General features: G+C 44.1%; 2 protein-coding genes across 3 annotated transcripts in view; one reads left to right on the top strand and one right to left on the bottom strand.

Moving 5' to 3' along the window:
* Window positions 1–15,551, bottom strand: part of MROH8 (maestro heat like repeat family member 8) — a 20,403-nt gene extending 4,852 nt beyond the window's left edge. Inside the window, exons 1-7 of the mRNA XM_081149784.1 lie at window positions 15,204–15,551; window positions 11,191–11,309; window positions 9,583–9,680; window positions 7,054–7,176; window positions 3,083–3,162; window positions 2,208–2,352; window positions 1,051–1,146 (exon numbers count right to left, since the gene is read on the bottom strand). Of these exons, the coding sequence (XP_081005910.1) occupies window positions 1,051–1,146; window positions 2,208–2,352; window positions 3,083–3,162; window positions 7,054–7,176; window positions 9,583–9,680; window positions 11,191–11,309; window positions 15,204–15,490 (948 nt within the window). The 5' untranslated portion in view covers window positions 15,491–15,551. The remainder of the gene's footprint in view (window positions 1–1,050; window positions 1,147–2,207; window positions 2,353–3,082; window positions 3,163–7,053; window positions 7,177–9,582; window positions 9,681–11,190; window positions 11,310–15,203) is intronic.
* Window positions 15,270–15,551, top strand: part of RPN2 (ribophorin II) — a 51,911-nt gene continuing 51,629 nt past the window's right edge. For both annotated transcript variants that reach the window (XM_081149783.1, XM_081149782.1), the window contains exon 1: window positions 15,270–15,350. In XM_081149783.1, coding sequence (XP_081005909.1) covers window positions 15,338–15,350 — 13 coding nt within the window. In that variant the 5' untranslated portion in view covers window positions 15,270–15,337. The remainder of the gene's footprint in view (window positions 15,351–15,551) is intronic.

The raw sequence follows: 15,551 nt of genomic DNA, 5'->3' as shown, positions 1-15,551 counted from the left end.
TTCCACATGTCACTACTGTGCCTGAAGATATATATTTCCCTAAATGATAAACTAGTCTCGGTTGGAAATCAAAGTGGCAGGATGACAAACGAGGCACAGAGACCTAGGGCATTGGGGGCCAGTGTCCTTGGGGGCTCACTTCCCAGATTTATTTTCCCGTCATCCCACCTCCTTCAATTATTTATTCTACTCTTCTATACGTTTTCAGCTTTCTGAAACCTGCTTTGGAAAGAAAGGAAATTAATGCCATGCTATTATAGAACTCTGAGGGTGGGGAAACGGTGCCTGCCTACAACAGTCAGGGAAGGCCTCATGGGAAAGTTAATGTCCACGGGTAGGAGCTTCATGAAGGAGAAACGGCGGGAATTAAGCTGCCAGGGCAGGAGAGTGTAAGGCACACGGGGCAGAGGAGAGGAACCCGATCTGGCTGCCATGTTGACGTACAAAAATAAGAGAAATGAGAAATAATGTTAAGGCTGATCGTGGCAAAGATAAATGACCCTCTGTCCTTAGGAACAAAGGATTGATAACAGTTGAAAGGGTTACCCCTTTCTGGGATATCTGCACCTGGGAAAGGGCCAGGAGAGCAAGATGCTTGAACTGTGGCAAATGCCCTCCAACGAGTACATTTCTGATGATGGAATGGCACGTGCTGGGACGGTGCTGGGGGCAGGGGGGATTGACAACACTTAAATCTCACCTGGCAGGCAGCTGCCTATTTTCCCATTCGGGAGGCTGGCCCTGTCCTCTGGTCACTGACTGAAACCCTTCTGCAGCAGTGAGCAATCATGGCGTGAGGAATACAGCGGCCACTTAAACCACGCACCCAAGGCCACTTACTCAGTACCCTAATGTTACCTCAACTTAAAAGTGAAGAAATGAGATCCTGAAAAATCACATTCCTTGCTGAATTTATAACCAATGAATGGCAGCGAGTCAGAATTTGAACCCAAGTCTGACCCAAGGCTCTCTCTTAAAACTTAACCCTGCCCCATTTTCTTCCACTTTCACCAGTCAATAGTTTCCCGTTCTCCCCAATATCCTGTTTACCTTCAAAATGATGTCAAAATTTTCCAAATGTGGGTCTTTTACCACCAAACTCTGGAGCATCTCAGAGAACACCTGAAACGTCTGCCTGTAGAGACACTGAAAAGGCACAGGGGTACGTGATGCCACCACATGTCGCGCCCCATGCCTGCACTGTCAGGCTCCCCTGTCATCCTGAGACCTCACTTGACGGTGCAGAACCAGCGCAGAAGCACTGGGAGGCAGTTTGTGAAACGATGTATGTGCACGTTGCATGGATGTCCCAACATACCGGGAACACAGCTAACTGATTCTAAATACACTTAGGGAATCGCTTAGGGGCATCCAAGTACTTTTAAAGTTTGGCTCGTGGCCCTTTCTGACATCTTGAGGCAAAGGGGAATGACGTCCCGCTAGCAGTCGCTTTGCCAACCAGTTTACTAGGGGCAGGGAGACATCAAGGCCTTTGCACTTCCTCCTCTCTCTGCCCCAAAGCTTCTCCTCCAGAGACAGCCACACCCTCTCTCTTCAACGTCGCCTGATCACCCCCGGCAAAAGCCCTGTGCCTCCCACCCACGGTACTCCTTATCTTCTTTTCCCTGCTTTAGTTTTTTAAATATATCTTTATTGATTTCAGAGAGAGGAAGAGAGATGGAAACACCAGTGATGAGAGTCAATGATCAGCTGCCTCCTGCACGCCCCCTGCTGGGGATCGAGCCCGCACCCCCGGCATGGGCCCTGACCGGGAATCAAACCCTGATCTCCTGGATCCTAGGTCGATGCTCACCCGCTGAGCCACGCCCGGCCGGCCTCCCCATTTTTTTCACAGCACTATTACCACCTGATATGGTATCTACCAGCACTAGGACGTAAGCTCCCGGACGGGAGGGTACCGCTCTATTTCTGCTGCCTGTCGTGATGCTTAGCACATGGTAACCCTAAATACCTGCTTAGAGTATGAACCCTCCACCTTATTTTAAAGCCAAGAGCAAGGAGAGAAGGAAGGAAGGGAAAGACAAAATGAAGAGGAGAGGAAAGCTATTTCACATAACCACCTATTCCGTTCACCAGACTTGGCTTGAATGGTGTTTGGCTGCTTCCAAAAAATAAAATGCGCTCTCCAGTGGCCAATATCAGCTGACCCTGGCGATGGCAAGTTATGAAAGCAAAGTGTGAGTTACCTCTGAGTTGCAGGACCCACTTGGCATGATTTCATGCAGCTGGGCAAGAGCCTTTTCAGAGGGCAGAGTGATTATACTTTTGGTGATAAGACTGAACAAGTCCACTCGATCTTCAGAGCCAAAGAGCAAATGGACATCTTGGTAACTAGGAGAAGACAGTTTGGGAACAGTAAGCTGGGGAGAGTGGGACTGGACACTGATACGTGGAGATCAAAGTGACCCAAAAGGAAAGGGCAGACTGACTGGTGTGTCATTCCGATGGAAGAGGTCAATGGCACGCTCGTCAGTCCGCTTAGCTACATCTTACAAAAGGTTAGAGAAGGAGTTTCAGGCTCAGCCTCCACCCTTCTCTCCTTACCCTCCCTGCCTCCCCAGGAGGTCACAGGAGCGACGTCCTTCCGGGCTTGCCTCCAGGTCAACCATGGAAGAGAAGCCTGCTACAGTCTAAACAGTCGAGTACAATTTTCAAAGTGTGTTCTGCCGAGCGTTTGTTAGTTTGGGGAATGGCAGGTTAAACCAAGTTAAAAATCTTCAATCAGTTCATGTGCAGTACAAACCTCCAAGAAAGGTAAACAGAAGACAGCCCTTCCAAATTTCGTAGACCATGAAACTCTGTCATGAAGCAGACATGGTAGTAACTTTCCATGGAATATACTTTGGACAAAGCTGAACGCTAAGGAGGCTCCAATAAGGCCTTTCAGATACGAACGGTAGCATACATGAAATCAAAGTTCTTACACAAAACATGGAATTGGCTTTCACTTCTCTATCTAAATAGTTTTGAGAAGTTAAAAATATGGAACATGTCAGTTGGCTTTGCTACTGGCCCTGAATGAAGAACCAGGACACATGTGTAGGGGGTGTATGGGTGTCACCTGAGGTCAGTGATGGTGACAAAGACCTCCTGGCGCACAGGGCTGAAGAGAGAATGCAGGGGCTCCTCTTCCACCAGAATCTGCAATCAGAGGGAAAGAGCTTTAGGAGAGAGAGTGGAGAATGTGCCAAGTCGTTAGGCCAAATGATCAGAGATGTGGGTGGGCTTCAGAGGGCTCTACCCCTCGGCTCCACAGGACAGGCAACAACAGTGGCCAGGCTAGGAGTTTATTCTCCGGAGCCGGACCCTGAGGCCTGGCTCTGCCTCTTCCTAGCTCTTTGAGCTGACACAGGTTATTCAACCTTCCCTGGGCCTCGGTTTCCTCACCTGTACTTATCTTCATAGGGTAGCTGTGAGCACTAATGAGCTAATTCATGCATAATATCTAGAAGCCCTCGGCAGCTGTTGGACAGTGTCCATTAGTCGTTATTTTTATTACTAGTGATTATTTCCAGTTCTGGTCAGGTCTCGCTGGGGGCCCGCTGCTCTTCTTCGTTGTTTCCCCAAGGAGTTTAGTTACGTTAAGGGTTTTATGGTCCGGGAGGGACGAAGGATAAGGCTCTGCCTTCAGCCTCCCGGGGTTGCCCAAATCTACTTATCTCAGCAGCATCACTACGAAGATCACAGCTACAAGCTGGCAACTTGGTGTTAAAAAGTGAGTTCATTATTTCCCCTCTGCCCCAACCTCAGCCTTCAATTGCTGCTGTCCATGGTGCCCCTTCCCGGGGCTCATAAAAAAGCATTTATGACTTTCTCCTTCACTCACTTCCCGCATCCATTTGATCACAGCGCCCCTGCAGCCATGCACCTCGAATGCAGGTGAAGGCAGTGCCCTTGTAGCGAAACCACCAGGTCTGCATTCCCTTCTGACTTCAACCTGCATGGGCACTTCTGCCGGGATAAACCTTTGTTTTCTCTTTCTCAATCAGTCAGGTCTAAAAGGCACGTGTATCATCCATCGCCACAATCAAGATGTTGAGCAAATGGATCACTACCAAAAGTTTTCCAGTGCTACTTTGTAACTTCTCCCTCCTGCCTCTTCCCAGTCTGCTTCTACCTCCAGGAAACCATTGACCTGGTATCACTATAGAAAGGTTTGCACTTTCTAGAATTTTATATAAATAGGATCACATAGTAAGTACCTCCTCTCTTTTGTCTGGCTTCTTTCACTCAACACGATTACTCTGAGTCGTGAAAGTTGTAGCATGTATCGATAGTTCATTTCTCCTCACTGCTCAGTATTACTCCGTTGTGTGGATATACCAAAATTTGTGTACCCATTCATCTGCTGGTGGACATTTGGGCAGCGTCCAGTGTTTAGCTATTACAAACAGAGCTGCTATGAGTATTGATGCACACGTCTCTGTGCAGCCATACCCTTCGCCTAGGAGTGGAATTGTTGGTTCATATGTCAGCATGACTTTTTACGAAATCGCCAAACTGTTTTCCAAAGTGGCTGTGCCATTTTTAGATTCCCACCAGCAGTGTGTAAGAGTTCCAGTTGCACCGTATCTCACCCACATCTGGCATTATCTTTCTTCATTTTAGCCATTCTAATGGGTACATAGCTGAATCTCACTGTGGTTTTAATGTGCTTTTCCCTAATCACAACAATGGAGCAGCTTTTTGTGTGCTTATTTATACATCTTCTTTGGTAAAGCCTAATAACAAATTTTCCCCCCTTCCTGTTTATGTCCTTAGCTTCCTTGGCTCTTTTCATTGGGATCCTGAAGAGCCCACATGGGTATGGCTCGTAAGACTGGCAAATGCTCTTAAATTCTTCTTTCTTTATAATGACTCTGGTTTTCTCCTCCTGTGGGTTCCTCAGCAGAACTGCCTCTCCTCAGGCATCTCTCCTCTCGGTTGTTGGGAGTTGTACTCTCTTAGCTCCTGCACGTGGGCTTGCAGAGACTTTGCAGACTTGTACAATGATGCAATAATCCACACGATTCTCTCACAAACAACAACTACCCTTAACTTTTCTAGGCTGAACCCCCTGCCAGCCCACACTTTGGTTGTTACTTGACAGTGGGTATTCTACTACTGGCTGGTCAGATCCAGATGCAGAGCACAGGGAAATTCAGCATGCTTCTGCTGTCTGAGACTTGCACTTGTGGATCTTCTGAGCTGGCTGGTTAAACCATGCCAATTCTTGTGACAGTGGGATTTTGGAATCATGCTATTTTGGCTGGGTCCTATAGCTGCCTATAATCCTCTGTCTGTGGACTATAGCCAAGCAGAAAGCTGCATCCATTCTTAAAATCTGCATTACAGCATCCTGCTCTTCTTGATGTATTATTGGGAATAGTTCTCAGTCTATTTATGAGGTGTGGTCACTTCCAAAGGATTGTAAACTCTTGGAAGAAATCAATTTACACTTTTGGAAATGTGTGTCCTTTATCAAAGCACCAGTGTTCTAGATACAGAAGATCCTTGATAACTGTCTATTGCTGAACAAACCTGTTAACTGGTTAGCCTTCAATTCTGAAAGCTAATCATCAATCTGATCAGCCTTTAAATCTGTGTGTTGAAAAAGAGCTGCTCATTTCCCTGGAGGGTGTAAGAAATCTCAGATTCAGAATCTTAGAGCTTTAGAAAAACTGAAGGGACCATTTCACAGATGAGAAAACTAAAGCATCAACAAGTTAAGTGCTTTCTTAGAGCATCGCCTCCTTTGTAAAGCCCTTCTGGAGCCTCTGACATGGAATTGACCACTCAGTCACTCCTCTGTACCCTCACTATACCTATTTAAACTTTTGTCACAGTCCCTGTAACAGTTGATTACACCTTGCTTGGCTGCAGAAACGGGGATTATGTTCTTCTTTGTCTTTGTAGCCCCAATTCCCAGGTCGCTGTCTGGGACGGTCAGGCACTTAATAAGGCAATGAATGAATGAGTTAGTGGCAGAGAGCGGCTGGAGTTAATTACAAATAGGACAAAAAATAATAATAAAAAGAGCACAATCATGTTTCTTTTTAAAACTAGTTTAATGAATTTTAATAGCAAATTTACAGGAACAGTACAGAAGACAGACAACATTAAAAACATGTACTTGCATGTAGGACAACTCAGAAAAGTATAGTGAATGGATGGAATCTACTGTATGATAAAAATGCTACAAACACCATTTAGTGCCATCAATAAGAAATTTGCTTGTTTTGAAGTCCTGAACAATTTCTCACATCAGACACTGGAAGGGAAGTTTGTGAATCAGTTCAATGGACTTCTGATAACATCTAATTTCACTAAGTGCCACAGTACCAGGCCTGCAGCGATGAGGTTTCTTAACCCTTCCAGTAGAGGGCGTACTCTGGCGAGTGGCTTTGGTAGCCAGTTGCTTCCTGGGTGCTTTGCTGCCGGTTGATTTGTGGGCAGTCTGCTTTGAAGGAGCCGTGCTAAGGACACCTCTTTACTTAACCCCTTCTCCTTCAGGTGGAGCTGGGGTTAGAGAGCAAGGACAGCTGCGAACACCTACAATCACGTTTCTTAAATGCAAAATATGTGTTAGGTACCGTGCTACCTAGCTTATGTTTATGTCTTATTTAATGCTCCCAATAGTTCCGTGAAGCAGATACAGCTATCCTCATTTTACAGGTGAAGAAACTGAGGCACTGAGAGGTTAGGAGTTTCCCAAAATCAAGTCACAGAGCTAGAAAGAAGCAGAGCTGGTCCTTGAACCTAGGCACTGGATTACTGAGTCTGCCTGAGAACTACTGCTTGACTAATGAGAACACAGCATTGTTTTCACTGAGAAATGTGTGCTGTTCCTCTCCTCTCCACTCCTTTTTCAGCTGGTTTTCAAGGATGATCACACTGTAGAGCACCCCTGAGTATCTCCCCGCCATGCAGAGATGCTGAAGTAAGAAAAGGGTAAGGGAGTCGGCCATATAGGTGAAGCTCCTAAAAAATTTGTTAGCCAGGTCGTTGAATTTGCACGGTCCCAACAATTCGTAATCAAGTCGCCGTACTTACGTATAGGACATGCACAATGTCTGCGATGTGGCTGTGAATGAATGATTCCGTGGTTTCATCATAAGGTAAGGTTCGGCTGAGCGAAGACAAAGATCTTAGGTATGTCAGCTTCTCATGTTCACTCTGAATTTGTGAAAAAATGATAAAAACACAATTATACGTTATAATCCCACTTGGTGATTATAGAGGGCTTTGGAAGTCTCTTGAAGGTTTTAATCATCTGACATCTCATTCAACCCAAGATCAGTCTCTTATGATGAGGAATGAATGAACTGCAGAGGACTGGATTCCTTGTCCACTGGCCCTGCCAGGGTTTGACCTGGTTTTCCCTCTCAGCTAGATTTCCAGGTACTCCGCGATGGCTTCCCCACCTTTAGTCTTTGCTTCCTCACCTAGTCACTTGGTATCCTGCTGTCTGATTAAGCTTCCTAAAGGTGACCTCTGATGCTGTTACTTCTAGCTCTCTTGATGTCATTAAATATTCATTATTTTGAGTCTTTACCGTTTCCTATTAAAATACAAGTTCTGATCTGAAGAACAAAATCTCTTTGGTATTATTCTCTTCTTCTAAATAAAAAAGCACTATCTACTTACCATAGAAATTTGGAAAAAATAAAGTATAAAGAAGAAAATAAAAGACCAATAATTCCACAATCTTGAGAAAAGGTCTTCCAGTCTCCAACCTCCCCCCCCCCCCCCCCCAGAATATAGATGGTATAAAACTTGTATAAGCTCTCTCTCTGGAAAGCAAGAAGCAATGCATAGCAAGAAACTGACTCTGTAGCCTGATTTTCTCACCGGGATTAGTATAACAATGTGGCACCAGGCAGGTTTCCCTGCTCTAGTTTTGCCTCTCTCCAATCTATTCTCCGGGCTATCATCAGATTCACCCTTTAAAAAATGCAAATTTGACCTGGTAACTAACTCTCTATCAGAAATCTTTCAATAGCACCCCTGGAGGTCAAGGCCCTTTGAAATGTGACCCCTGCTAATCTTTTCAAATTCATCTCTCACCTGGCCTGGCAGCATTCAGTGCTTTAGTCCAATCAACTTTTATGTTGCCCTTCCTTGCTTCTGGGCCTTTGTACCTTCTGAATTTTCTACATTTCTTCTCTTTGTTTACTGACTAAAATCTATATATCCTTTAAGACTTGGATCGTGCATTTTCTCCTGAAGCAGGGCCAGGTGCCTTTCCTAAGTGTATCCATAAACTACATGTGTATATGTCTGCCATGGCATTTGTAATACTCTGACAGAATTACCTTCTTAATTTGGCTACTTCCCTGACTGGCTGTGGATTCACATCAAGGCAAGAATTGGACTTTTCCCTCCCAATTCACTGCAGTAATCCAAGCCCATTATTAATTACAAAGAAATCCTTTATGACATGAACAGTCTGAGTCAAAAGTGAAGACCAACATTCTGGTTTTTTGTGTTTCTAAAAATTTTTATTGGTATTATACATAAAGAAAATGTAAAGCTTGATGAATTTTCACAAACCAAAACCAACTGTGGATATGTATGTATCCAAAGGAAATGAAATCTGGATCTCAAAGAGATGTCTGCACTCCCTTGACATTGCAGCATTATGTACAGTAGCCAAAATATGGAAACCTAAGCGTCTGTTGACAAATGACACACCTTTGACACTGATTTAAACATCCCAGGCTTCCTTGGGTCCATTAAACACACTCTGCTCCTTTCTGCCACAAGGTTGTCAAATACACCATTTCCTTCTTCTGGGACACTCCCTCCAACTCTAACTTCTATTTTCTCCTATCATTCCTCAGGTCTGAGCTTAAGGGTCACTTCCTCAGAAATGCCTTCCTTTATTCCCAGGTTAAGATAAATTCTTCTGTTATGTACTCCCACAGAAAGAATAAGTGAATGAATGAATATTTCACCGAAACAATGGAATACTGTATTAAGTAGGACAACATAGACTTTTCGGTTTTTGTGAATCCTCATCAGAGGATATTTTTCCCATTGATTTTTCCCGTACGTACCTCAAGTGGGGCCAGGGATCGAACCTGCAACCGAGGTACATGCCCTTGCCCAGGAATCAAACCCGTGACCCTTCGGTGCATGGGCCGATGCTCTAACCACTGAGCAACACCGGCCAGGGCAGGATAATATAGATTTTAGGAGTTGACTTAGAAATTTTTTTCTCCCAACATATCTGATGTTTATTTTCCTATGATTACATTCATTGGTATGCAGAGAAAAAAGTCTGAAAATACATATACCAAAATGTTAACAGTAGTCATCTCAGGAGAGTGGAATTAAGGAAGATTAACTTTTAATTTTTATTATGTTTTTTGTTTTTATAAGACTGTAATAACTTTTATAAATATAATTTATAAGTGTATACAAATATATATTATAAATGTAAAAATAAACATAAAAGTATAAATATAAAATTTATAGCTTATAAATTATTTGTATAAAAAGAAATAACAAATAGAGTTTAAAATATTTGTTAGAATGGAGGAATAAGTTTGATAACTTGTAAAGATTGTTTGTGCATACCTTTAGCTCACCATTAAAAAACTCCTGGATGGACTCGATCAGCTTCTCAACGGTGGCCTCGCTGAAGGGGTCCTCGCGGGTTAGGTTTCTGAACCTATCTGTGAGGGATTCCAGAGAGAGTCAAGAGATGACAGAGATGTCTGAGTCTAATATCAAAAGAAAGATGTCAGATGATGCCCCCGTACTATGTAAACTTATGCGGTGTAGTGGGCAGAGCCACTGAACATCAGGATAGACAGGTCCTGTTCTCACCTTCACTGTTTGCTCTGCCCAAGTCCCTTCCCCTTTAAAGGTCTCAGTTTTCTCAATTACAAATTCAATGTTCTCTAAGGGCCTCCCAAGCTACAAAAACATGGGAGTGAACTGTAGTGGAGTGGTTAAGAGCACAAACTTTACATCTCAGTTTCAGACTAGCTGGGGTCCTGACTCTCCTCTCCCACTTACTAGTTCTATGACTTTTATCAAGTTAGTTTGCCTGTTGAAGTCTTAGATTCCTCACCTGTAAAACAGGGTTATTGTGAGGATTAAGTGAGGAAATACATACAAGTTATCCCAGTATGTGGCCCACAGTAGAAGCCATGTTCTCGTTCACATCTTACCTTTGCACAAGCTTTCCTTCTGCTTGCATGTTTCCCCTTCCTCCCTCCCACCTTCCCTCACCTCTCGTTTCATATCTAACTCCTACTCACCCTTCAGGGCTCAGCTCCAGGATGGCTTTCCTGAATCCCCTCTTTGCCCATTTTGGCTAAGTATCCTCCTAGCTGCTAATTAGCCTCTCTATTGGCTCCTTACCCCCACCTCCATCCCCAGTCACACATATTATACTGAGTCCCAATCATTTGTTTCTCTGTGAGTAGACTGTGTCTGTTCTGTTCACTGCTCTATCTCCAGCAGCTAGATCAGTGTTTAGAGCACAAAAAGGTATCCACAAATATTTGTTTAATAAATGTACAAACGAATGAATGTAGTTCCTCAAACACACCATAGTCTTTCCTGTCTCGTGCACATGCCCCACCTCTCTGGCATGCTCTCTCCTCTACTTCTCACAGGGGTTGCTCTTTCATGTCCTTGAGACCTTTAGGTTTAAACAGCAGTCTCAGACAGGGGTTCTCTGACAAACATCGTTTTAAAGTAGGTTCCCATCTCCTTATTTTTTGTCCCAGCCCCTTGTTTAATTCTTTCATAGTGTTTATTACAACTTGTAATTACTTTATTTACTGTTTCTTTACTTATTTTGGTCCTTCTCAGCGCAGGGACCATGCTGGTTTTGTTCATTGTTGTATGTTCAGCAACTGGTACTTAATAAATGTTTGTAGAATGAAAGATAGTTATTTTGCAGCCCAATCCAGATCCCACCCACACCTACCTTTCCCTTCTCAGAATCCTTCTAGTGCTTAGACTGTGCAAGTCAGCAGGATTATTTGTCTCAGGACCAAGTTAGTTTCCTGTATGTCTAGAATAATGTATCTTATCTCATCTTGCCAACCATATTGTAAGGTCTTAAAGTCAGGGATCAAATTCATTGTCAAAGTCTAGTCAAGGGCTGATCACTCAGCCACTTGACTCGAAAAAAGATGCCCCTCACCCTCCATCCTTTCCCCCTTTTACCTGTAAGTCCAAGGCTACTTGGACCCTTTTTAATATCCTCTAAGTTGCTCAGCTGCAAATCCACACTTCCTGAATCACTGTCAGAAGCATAAGGGATCACTACTTCCCAACTACGGATCCTAGGAATAAAGAAGGGATTAGAAAAATTAGTTTTTCAGGACTGCTTCTGTCTCATCACTCAAGTAAAAGCTTAAATATCACTTTTCAGAAGCATTTATTGATCACCAATCTAGGTTAAGCAGCCTCTCCCCACCCCAGTCCCATAGTTACTTTATTTTTTCATAGTATTTAATCATTACCTACAATTATCAAGTTAAATTGTGTTTTTTATTGACAGTCTCCCATTAGACTATAAGCTCCATGAGAGGAGAAATCTTGTCTACACGGTCATAGTTGTATCCTCAGCACTTAGGACACTGTCAGCCTCACAAGGAGTGAATGGATAGATAAGAAACACTATGCCACTTTTAAAAAGAGACTAAGACAACGAAATGCTGCTCAGTGGTGAAAAAGGAAATCTTACCTTTTGCTATACAGCATGGGTGGACCTGAAGAGCATTATGCTAGGTGAAACAGCCAGTCAGAGACAGTCGAGTACCATATGATTTCACTCATATGTGGAATGTAATGAACAAAATAAACTAACAAACAAAATAGAGACAGATTCATAGAGAACAGACTGACAGCTGTCAGAGGGGAGGGGGGTTGCCAGGCTGGGTGAAAAAGGTGAGGGGATTAAGCAAAAAACCAAACCAAAACCAAACCAAAAACACAGACTTAGACAACAGGATGGTGATCACCAGAGGGAAAGGGTGGTGGGGGGAGGTAGGAGAGGGTAAAAGGGGGACAAATGGTGATGGAAGGAGACTTACTTGGGGTGGTGAACCCACAGTATACAGATGATGTATTACAGAATTGTACATCTGAAACCTATATAATTTTATTAACCAATGTCACCCCAATACATTCAATTAAAAAAAAAGGGGACTGAGGTAAAATACCCCCCACCTCCCTTAATCCCCCTTACCCCTTCTTTTTTTCTATAGACACAACACCTTCTACTATATGATTCACTTATTTATGATAATGTTTTTTGGGTAATAGTTTTCTTTTATTTTTAAATTTGTCTTTATTGATTTCAGAGAGAGGAACGGAGAGGGAGAGAGAGAGAGAGAGAAACATCAATGATGAGAGAGTCATTGATGGGCTGCCTCCCGCACGCCCCCACTGGGGATGGAGCCCGCAACCCAGGCATGTGCCCTGACCGGGAATCGAGCTTTGATCTCCTGGATCCTAGGTCAATGGTCAACCGCTTAGCTACGCCCGGCTGGGCGGGCAATAGTTTTCAATAATAGAAAAATATTTCCTCAAGTTTTTGTGTTACTCACAATGTAGTCTATAGACATGACACATTTTTAAGTTTAATCTCTATTAACATTTTATCTGCCAGTAGGTTTAGATAATAACAAAGCAATAAATTGATAACTTAAAAATAAAAAGGCCTATTTTTTTTTTTTTTAAGAGAGAGAGAAAAACATTGATGTGAGAGAGACACATCAGTTGGTTGCCTTCCACATGCCCCAACCAGATGGAGCCTGCAACTGAGGTTCATGCCCTTGGCCGGAATTGAACCCGCGGCCCTTTAGTCCGCAGGCCAGCACTCTAACCACTGAGCCAAATCAGCTAGGGCAAAAAAAAAAGGCCTTTGAAAGTGAGAGGCAAACAAGCATTTATTTGAGATCAATAAGAATAGCTATTTGGGAATCAATTCAGGTGGAAGCCCAAATAATGTTCCGATTAGGAGACAAAGGCAAAGGATATTTATGAGAAACGGAAGGGAAATGATTACATTAATAGAAGGAAAGCATTTCTATTAGTGAAGGTAACATAATATAGTGACATTAATTCTAGGCTGTTTTAAATTTTCAGTCAGGTAGTCATCGGTTAGAAGAACTGCTTTTTTTTTGGTTATTTTTGCAAACAGGTCTTGGTTATTCTGCCCTGTTTTAACATTCCAAGGTTTGAGACATAAGACATGCAAGGCAGTTCCTCTGGCATGGCAGCTCCAGCTCCATTTTTTTTCAAAAGACATCTTTATGATTTTTTTTTGGTTGCCTCCTGTATGTGTCCCGACCAGGGATCAAACCCGAAACCTGGGCAAGTGCCCTGACCAGCATTTGCTGAATCTATGGTGTAAATATTCCCACTGTGGCCAAATCAAGCTACCAATGGTACTTTGGGAAGAAATGTGCAGTGGCACACTGTCATATATTTTCACTATCTAGATATAACAGAGATAAGCTGCCACAAAAACATAGAAAATGGTAAAATGTAGTAAAACAATTAGGAAATGATGAGTTTGGTTTTCAGTATACTTTATTTCATTGTAAGTCTGTATAATTAATTTTTCTAAGTAGCTACATTTAGCAACCAATTTGCAAACTCCTGATAAATTCAAGAATTGACTTTGCAAACTAGTATGAGACAGCTCCAGCACACTATTGGTTGTCTTGTTATTTTAAATATTTTAGGTTATTTTTTTTTAATTATTGATTTTAGAGAGAGGAAAGGAGAGGGGCAGAGCCATAGAAACATGGATGAACCCTGGCCTGTGTGGCTCAGTTGGTTGAGCATCGACTGGAAGGTCGCTGGTTTGATTCCTGGTCAGGGCACATGCCTGATTTTCAGGTTCAGTCCTCAGTAAGGGGGGCGTGCCAGAGGCATCCAATTGATGTTTCTCTCTCTCTTTCCCTCTTCTTTCCTCTCTCTTTTCAAAAAAATCAATAAAACATTTTAAAAAACAACAACAAAAGAAACATTGATTAGAGAGAAACATCCATCATCTGCCTCCTGCATGCCCTCTACTGGGGATCGAGCCTGCAACCCGGACATGTACACTGACCTGGAATCAGTCTGGCGACCTCTTGGTTCATGGGTCAACGCTCAAACACTGAGCCACACTGGCTGGGCAGTTGTCTTATTATTGAGTTGAAAGATTCCTTTACATATTCTGGATCAGCACTGTCCAATAATACTTTCTCTGATAGTGGAAATGTTCTATAATTCTGCCTTGTCCATATGATATCCACTAGTCAAGCATGGCTATTGAGCACTTAAAATGTAGCGAGTACAAACTGAATTTTTATTTTTGCTTAATTTAAATTCAAATTTAAATATTTACATGTAGCTAGTATCTACTGAACAGCACAGCGCCAGACATAGCAAGAACTGACTCTCCCTATTTGGGATAATAATATCTGGGGCACTAATAATGACAATGAGTTACCATATTGTGCATAGTTCGTATGTTCATAATAGTTAAAAGCACAGATTATGGAGTCAAACTGCCTGGGTTCACATCCTCCAGTTTCCTTCTCTACAAAACGGACCAACAGCACATACCTCACAGAGCGGTGCCAGGGAGTAAATGGAATCGTGCACGCAGAGTGCTTGGCGCACTGTCGGGCTATCCTGCTAACCCTCAATAAATGCAGTTAGTTATTCTGTAGTTCTTAGATAAGTCGCTTCCATTTGTGAGCCTGTTAACTTCGTAATTTTGTAAACTGGTTACTACGCACCTCGGAGAGTTACTATGAAAAGTCACTGAGTCAACACAAACGCTTTACAAATCAGATAAAATGTCACTCATAGGTCAGTTATTAACAACCGAGACAACCTTTGGAGGAAATTACCATCATTTTCCAAAGAGGGGGGGAAATGAACCACCCTGAATACCACCCTTACGCACATGACCCTTCCCATTTCTTTAAAATTGGCCGGGCTGCAGAGACGACCGAGTGACAGGCGACTGACCAATCAAAGGAGGCCCCGTCTCCGGCCCGCCCTGAAGCCTTGCCCAATCGCGTCCCGGCAGAGCCCGGAATAGGACCGTTGCGAGACCGCCCGTTCTAAGCGGGCTCTGGCGCCGGGGGGAGCGGGCCTGCGCGCGGGGACCGGAATTCCGGCCGCGGCGACGGGGAGCAGCCCGGCCCTGCGGGACGGCGGCGGCTGACCTGCTCTTAGAGCCCATCTTAGCACGCGGAGCCTGCCGCGAGTCCCCGGCGTCTCCTCCGGCGCGCTCCTGGAGCCACTTTCCCGAGCGGAAGTCAGCCTGCGGTTCCGGCCCTGCTGGGACCTGCTCCGAGGAATGGCGCCGCCGGGTGAGGTGCTGCGCATGGCTCGACGGCGGGGCCCCGCGGACGGCTCGCCCCGGCAACTGGGCCGGCGCCCGCGGGAGGCTAGTGTTCGCCACTCGGGAGCCTGCCAGGCGGGGTCCCCGTCCTCTGCGGGACTGGGGCATGGGCTCCGGCTCTCTCGGGGTCGAGGGTCCGACGGAGGACTGGCGAGCGGGTGGGGCTGCG

This window comes from Miniopterus schreibersii (assembly GCF_964146895.1).
Source record: "Miniopterus schreibersii genome assembly, chromosome: 10".
Taxonomy (NCBI): domain Eukaryota; kingdom Metazoa; phylum Chordata; class Mammalia; order Chiroptera; family Miniopteridae; genus Miniopterus; species Miniopterus schreibersii.
The sequence above is the reverse complement of the archived record's forward strand: the minus strand, read 5'-3'. Positions and strand labels throughout refer to the sequence as shown.